Source organism: Lepidochelys olivacea, assembly GCF_965140295.1.
Source record: "Lepidochelys olivacea isolate rLepOli2 genome assembly, chromosome: 24".
Taxonomy (NCBI): domain Eukaryota; kingdom Metazoa; phylum Chordata; order Testudines; family Cheloniidae; genus Lepidochelys; species Lepidochelys olivacea.
This window is the reverse complement of record NC_140434.1, coordinates 17,369,283-17,376,856: the sequence shown is the minus strand read 5'-3', so window position 1 is coordinate 17,376,856 and position 7,574 is coordinate 17,369,283. Positions and strand designations below refer to the sequence as shown.

General features: G+C 63.4%; 1 protein-coding gene across 1 annotated transcript; it reads right to left on the bottom strand.

Moving 5' to 3' along the window:
• Positions 1–347: 347 nt before the first annotated feature.
• LOC311512130 (protein BTG3-like) lies at positions 348–7,194 on the bottom strand. Its single transcript, XM_084613200.1, has 5 exons — positions 7,151–7,194; positions 3,857–4,048; positions 2,703–2,840; positions 2,059–2,257; positions 348–1,359 (listed from the first exon to the last, which is right to left on the bottom strand). Exons 2-5 carry the CDS (start codon positions 4,027–4,029, stop codon positions 1,171–1,173), a joined length of 699 nt encoding a protein of 232 aa, XP_084469326.1. The 5' UTR covers positions 4,030–4,048; positions 7,151–7,194; the 3' UTR covers positions 348–1,170.
• Between the last annotated feature and the right edge of the window lie 380 nt (positions 7,195–7,574).

Genomic DNA, 7,574 nt, shown 5'->3' with positions numbered 1-7,574 from the left:
GCCCCCCCCCCCGCTCTAACCACTAGACCCCACTCCCTTCCCAGAACTGGGGAGAGACCCCAGAAGAGCTGGCTCCCAGCCCCCCCTCCTCCAGCCATAATATACCCAATAGCAGTAACAATGCACCAGGACTGGCACAATCGGTGCCGTAACACAAATAATCGCCCAGCCCCTCAGACCCCAGCCCCGCCCTTGGAAGGACGGCTCCACGCGACAGTTTCCTGCGTCACCACAGAGGTCTCTTTAATCGGCACGTGTGAACTTTTACAGAAAAAGGATTTGTTTTTGTATTTTTTTGCAAAAAAACCCTCTATAAATAGATTTGGTGTTAAACACCCCCCCCCCGCTAAACAGCTCTCTCTGCTTCCATAAATTAAATCATCAGCTCCTATTTACAGCAAATATATTAAAATCATTAGAATAATCCTTTCCCCTGCCTGGCAATGCAGCCTGGAAAAAGCCTTTATAAAGTGCCCCTGTGTTTGTTTGCACTGCAGCACCAATCTGAGGTAGGTGAGTGTTATCATCCCGGTTTTACAGACGGGGAAACTGAGGCACAGATTCGGTGGTTTTGTGTGTGTGTGTGTGTGTGTGTGTGCTTGGTTTTTTTGCCAGAAGCTGGTCAGAAGAGCTGACAATGGAACCCAGGAGTCCTGGCCCCCAGCCCCCTCTGCTCTAACCACTAGACCCCACTTCCCTTCCAGAGCTGGGGGAGAACCCAAAAGTCCTGGCTCTCAGCCGCCCCCCCACCCGCTCTAAGCACTAGACCCCACTATCCTCCCAGCACTGGGGATAGAACCCAGGCGTCCTGGCTTCCAGGCCCGTCTTCCCCTCCATAGCAAGTTTGCCCATGTGCTTTGCCTGCAGACGGTCCCCTAGGACACCAAGTCTCAACTGGCTCAGCCCCACGGCCATGGGGCCTCACTCCTTGCACGAGAAGGGGGGCTGTTAACTCTTAAGATACCAGCTGGGTTGGGGGGAGGACATCCCCGACTTCCAGCCGTTTCCAGCCTGGCTTGTTGCGTGGCCACGAGGTGGCGCTGTTTGCATTGCTGTGGTGAGTTCCACCCAGTCTCAGCCTGAGAGCGTGGCAGAGATCACTGGGGGGTGAAGGCATGTGAGGGCAGGAGGGAGAGGGGCTGGGGGCTCTCCCCTCTCCCTGCCCCGCCCCTAAGCCTTGGCAGCCCGGTGGGTGAGGCGCCGCAGCCGGTCGGGGTTGGATCTCTTCGCCGGCGAGGGCTTTGCTCCGACGCTGACGTAGTAGAAGGTGAGGGGCTGGTAGGTGGGGATGTAGCTGACCAGGCGCTGGGTGGTGCAGGGGAGCCACACGGGGGCCGGGACATAGAACAACTCGGCGGCCTGGGGGAGAGAAAAGAGACCTTAGCTGGAGTCCGAAATATCCAGAGACCCCTCGCCCGGCACGGAGCTGTGGCTGCCTCTGGGGTAGGGCGTGGGGGCTGGTTATGCAGGGACCCTTCACCCAACACTGAGATGCAGCCACCTCTGGGGCAGGGCACGGGGGCTGGTTATACAGGGACCCCTCACCCAACACTGAGATGCAGCCACCTCTGGGGCAGGGCGCGGGGGCTGGTTATGCAGGGCCCCGTCGCCTGACACTGAGATGCAGCCACCTCTGGGGCAGGGCGTGGGGGCTGGTTATGCAGGGAGCCCTCGCCCAACACCGAGATGCAGCCACCTCTGGGGTGGGGCACGGGGGCTGGTTATGCAGCGACCCCTTGCTTGGTGCTGAGATGCAGCCACCTCTGGGGCATCTGCTGTGACCTGTCCCCAGGGCAGGGGCACGGCTCGGGGGATGGGATATGAGGCCTTTTTCTAGGGGGCACCAGCTCTGCTCCAGCCCCCAGCAGGCGGACTGGCTGGCTTGTGGGGGGACAGACTCTAGGCCCCTCTGGCTCATCCCTTCAGCAGCCCTATGTGTGTGTTGAGTTTGCTGGGTCTCAGCCCCGTTCTCAGCAGGGACAGGGACCCCCCCCCTCCATACACACCTCAGGCACCAAATGGGCCATGGGGAGCCAGCCCCCCCAATTCACACATCACCTGTTTGCCAGGCTCCCGCAGGGCGGGTCTGGTTGGGGCTGGTGCCGGGGCCGGGGGGGGCCGGGCTGATCCCTCGTCCTCCGAGGAGCTCTCCGACGGCGACTCCGAGTGATAGTCTGACGTCTCGGGCTCCGGGGTCCCTTTGCTGCCGCCCCCTTCCGAGGGGCTCACCGTGAAGTACTGGCTGTTCTCCCCGAGTCTGGGTTGGGGGGGCAGGTGCACCCAGGGCGGGGGGGGGAGAGGATGCTTTACAAATTGGGACCACAGCCCACAATGGGCCCCGTGCCGCCCCCACCCTCCGAGCCAGCCAGCCCCCACCCCCGGGGCTGGATCAGAACCAGCGCCCCCTGGAGAGGAAAGGCCCCATTCCTCACCCCCCTGAGCCAGCCAGCCTCCCACCCTGGGGCCGGAGCAGAGCCTGCTTCCCCTAGAGGGGTATGGGGCAGGGTTTAGCGCCCGGTGGGAGCACTGCGAGCCCCCCATGCACAAAGGGGGTCCCCGCGGAGCAGAGAACCCAGGAGTCCTGGCGCAGCTGGCCGCAGTAAGGCTTTTGTCCCCTGCCGGACGGAGGCAGCAGGGGCTCCGCGAGCTGGGGAGGGGGCTGACCCCAAGCAGCAGAGGGCAGGGGCAGGGGGGAAACTCACCTACAGCAGACCTCCCCGGGGTCGATCCAGAGCGAGAGCTCCCACGGCAGAGCCAGCTCGGAGTACGCCAGCCCGCAGCCCGCGCAGGCCCGGAGCAGCGACTCGTCCACCCGCTGCCTCCGGTTGATGCGGATACACCTGGGGTGGGAGAGGCCAGTCAGTGGGGGGGGGGGGGGCAGAGCATCAGGGAACCTGCAGGACCCCCAGCCGGCTGCAGCCTCCCACCCCGCGCCCGGGGCAAAGAGTTACCGACCTGCCTGGCGTAAGGCCCCGCAACGCAGCCCATGGACGCCACCGGCTGCCCCCATCCTGTGACATGCTCCTGTGACGAAGCGGGGCTGTTCTTAATGGTTCCTCTGAATAGTGTGGGGGGCCTCAGTTTCCCCTAGGCAGTTCTTAAGTATCTAGGGGGTGGGGTAAGGGTGTATGATCATTGCAGAGCCCTAGAGGGCAGGTGTGGGCAGGAGTCTGGACACAGACAATGGCCGACACCCTGTTTCCTGGCCACTGATGGCCTGGGCCCTTCCCCCCCTGCAAGGTGAGAGCTAAAGGGTTGGAGAACAAAGGAATCAGGTGCCCTCCTGGCCCGGGAAAGGGACAAAGCCCAGAGGAGGAGGGGCTGGAGGGAGTTTCAGTTTGGGGCTGGCTGGGGACGAGGAGTGAAGGGCAGACATGGTTGTCTGGCTCAGTGCCCCCAAAATGGACCCAGCTGAGGGGTCCGGTTCTCTGCACCTGCAAGCTCTGTGTTAGACCATGTTCCTGTCGTCTAATAAACCTCTGTTTTACTGGCTGGCTGAGAGTCCCGTCTGACTGCAGAGTTGGGGGACAGGACCCTCTGGCTTCCCCAGGACCCCGCCTGAGCGGACTCGCTGTGGGAAGCGCACGGAGGGGCAGAGGAGGCTGAATGCTCCGAGGTCAGACCCAGGAAGGTGGAGCCGGGTGAGCCGTGTGTCCTGCAGACAGGCTGCTCCCCGAGAGGAGACTTCCCCAGAGTCCTGCCTGGCTTCCTGGGGAGCAGTTCCAGAGCATCGCCCGGGGACGCCGTGACACCATCCACCCACTGGCCACCTGCGGTGCACCTGGCTATGCCAAACGGCTGTGTGAGCGGGCACCCCGATCCCCGTGCCACCCCCCTCCGCGCTCGGGCCCCGTACCTGTAGGCCTGTCCCTTGGCAGGGTTCTCGGGGTACCAGTGCCGGCAATATCTCTCCTGCAGGATGGTGGCCAGGCGCTCCCCGAACTGCTCCACGAGCCCCTTGTCCAGCCGGCCGTGCCGGTTCGCCAGGCGCGACAGGAACCGGGCGCCCGTCTCCACCTCCTCTCTCATGGCGCGGGCAGGGCTCGTCCTGCAGGGGGACAGGACCCCGGTGAGCCGCTGCGGGAGGTCAGGTAATGGGGCTCAAGGGGGTTGAGGGGCTGGATCCCAGGGGAGCTCTGGGCAGCGAGGGGTTAAAGCTGCTCCAAGGGGCAGGGTGCCCCTTGGTACCTGAGCAGGGGGGAGGGGGTTTGTGGGCCTGACACAAGCCGGTGACATCACCATGAGTCAGGAAACCACGGCAGGATTGCAGCCCCGTTACATCAGCAATGGTCTGCTCAGCTGGGCTCAGACCCACGGCCAGCCTGGCATCCTGCCCCCCCATTGGATCCCCTCCATGGGCCCATCACCCTGGCATCCTGCCCCCCCATCAGATCCCCTCCATGGGCCCATCAACCTGGCATCCTGCCCCCCATCAGATCCCCTCCATGGGCCCATCACTCCGATATCACCTCTCCCCTCCCGGGGCAGACTTGACTCATTTCCTGGGACAGCTTGTCCCCGCTGGTGTCCCCACCCGCACCAGCCCAGAGGTGTCGCAAGGGGGTTACAACACAGCCGCCTGCTCCGGAAATCCAGGGGCGAGAGGCGGGGGAGAGACACTGGCAGACAGACGCCTCCGGCAGACAGAGTTACAGGCAGAGAGGGCAGAGTCAGGGTAAGAGACACCCCCAGAGAAACAAACAGATACACACATGGGCAGTCCTCAACACACACACACACACAGGGGAAGACACCCGCAGAGAAGCACACACACACACAGGTGCACAAAGACACACACCTGGTGTCAAGGAAGGAGACACCCACAAAGAAACACAGAGACAAATACAGTCGGGCAGCCCCCAACACACACACAGGCAGAATGGGAAAGACACCCCCAGAGAAGCACACACACACACACAACACACACACACACACACGCAGTCATGCAGCCCCCAACACAGAGACAGAAAGAGGGAAAGACACCCAAAGGCTCAGGTGTGGAGTCAGGCAACGAGACACCCCCGGCCAGGTATGGACGCGGGGCTGGTGGCCTCCAGCCTCCCCTGGCCCCGGCTAACCCAGCGGCGCCGACCCAGGGCCAGCCGTGGTCCTGCTAAACACCACCTGCGCGGCCGCCCTGAGCGCCGTCTCGGTTAACGGGACGCCCTGCGGCCGATTGTCTAGAGACGAGGCCAGAGACACAGTCGGGGAAGCCAACCCTGCGTGTGTGCGTGGGGGGCTCTGACCAGGCCAGAGGTGTGAATTAGCTGGAGTTAACTGGCTCTCATTGATCTCCCGGGGAGAGGGGAAATGTAGGGCAGTTACAAGGACACACTCGCACACCGGCGGGCGTAGAGCTATGCCAACACACAATCACAGATACAGGCTCATCAATACACACCGCCACCCTGAGACACACCCTCACAAAGATACACACACAGGTATCACCAAAGTACAGCCAGACAGATGCACAATTGCACCAAGATAGCCCCCCCCCCCACACACACAACCACAAAGATGCAGTCACGCAGATACAGTCACACTCAGGGACACACAGGCACAAAGATACAGCCATACAAATAAACAGTCACACCCAGACACACACTCACACAACCACAAGGATACAGCCATACAGATACACATTCGCATGTAGAGACACACACAGCCACAAAGATACACAATCACACACAGAGACACACACAGCCACAAAGATACACATTCGCACGTAGAGACACACACAGCCACAAAGATACACAATCACACACAGAGACACACACAGCCACAAGGATACAGCCACACAGCCGCATGGTCCCACAGAGGTACCCAGAGCCACCCCCAATAATCTCCTCCTCCTCCCCAACACACACACACAACACACACACTGCTCCCGCTCTCAGTTGTGGGACTTTCAAGAAAACTTCCCAGGGAGGGGAATCCTGGACACAGCCCTGGGGAACCCCCCCTTGTGTTCCCCCCCAAATCCCAGACACTCCCCTACAGGTCCCAGGGATCCCCCAGGGGTGGGGTGGGGGGAATCCCAGGCTGGTCTCCACTGTGGATGACCATGGTGGGGGAGGGGTTGTCACTGTCTGTCCCCCAAACAACAGCTGGGAGGAGAAGGGGGGGCCACATTCCTACAGCTTCCCCCACGGCTCACCCCCCCCTTTCGATCTCCATCCCCCTCACACATGAGCAGGCTCAATGTCGGGGTCACCAGGGGAGGGGGGAGATACTGGCCACTATGCCTGAGTCCTATAGGTCACATACCCCAATCCCATCACCCCCCCCCACAACCTTCCCGCCCCCGCCCTCACCTCACAGTCACAGCCTCTTTCCTCGCACCGCTGTTTGGAAATATTTCCTGGCGTCCGGGAAATCCCATTATTTCCGCCTCCACCCCCTTCTCTCCTTCCCCCCCCTCGACACCCCATAACTCCTTCCTCCACCACCCCATAACCAGTCCCCGCACCCCTTCCTCTCCCCCTCCCCCCACAACCTCTCCTCCTCCCCTGCACCCCAAAACCCATCCCCCCACCTCCTATGCTCCCCGGCACCCCCAAGTCCCCTTCCCCATAGCTTCCCCCTCCCCATACGTGTGTGTGGGGGGGTGGAGGGGCTGGGTTCCGCCACCCGATGAGGAAGTTGCAGACGCCGGAGCGGGGGAGACACAAAGGGAAGGAGAAAATGAAAGAAAAAGCTGCCGGGGGGGAGAACGGGGGGGACCCCCCATGTCTCAGCTCCCCCACGGGGGAGGGGGGAGGCGTTGCTGGGCTTCCGGCCCCAGACCCCAACAGCGGAGCCCCTGGCCGGGGCTAAGGGGCAGATCAGACCCGCCCCCCACAGCTGAGCCCGGCCCCCCAAACTCTGCGGGGCCCTCGCGTGGGGCTCCCCGCAACCCAGTGACGCCCCGCAACAGACAAGGGCTCTGTCCCCGTCCCCCTTCTGCCCCCCACTCCGCGATCCCCCCTTACCCTTCTCCAGCCCCCCCCCCGGGATCCCCCTTCTCCAGCCCCCCCCCGGATCCCCCTTCTGCCCCCGACTCCGCGATCCCCCCTCACCCTTCTCCAGCCCCCCCCCCGGGATCCCCCTTCTCCAGCCCCCCCCCGGGATCCCCCTTCTCCAGCCCCCCGCGCCGCGGGCCCGGACGCACCGTGCGCTCTCGCCGCCTGGTCCACGCGGTTCTGTTTGCCCCGGGCCTGGCTCGGCCGGGGGGGGGGGGGGGGGATTCCCCGCCTCGCCTCGCGTCACTGACCATATTAGGAGATCCTGAGCCCGTGGGAACTTCCAGGCTGCGGGGACCGCCCGGCCCTCGCCCCACCCCGCCCGCACCCCCCCCGCGCGGGCCCTGGGGGGCGGCAGCGAGTCCAGAGGGGCGGGGGGACCGAGAGGCTCCCCAAACTTCCCTCTACCCTTCCCCCCGACTGACCCCTCCCCCGTTCAGGGGGGATCCCCATTCACCCCAGGGTCCTGCCCCAGCACCCGCTACTTGCATGTGTCCACAGAATCACAGCCGCCCTGACCGCCAGGGGAGACCCCCCCACCCTGACCCCAGGCGCACAGCGCCCCCCAGGGGC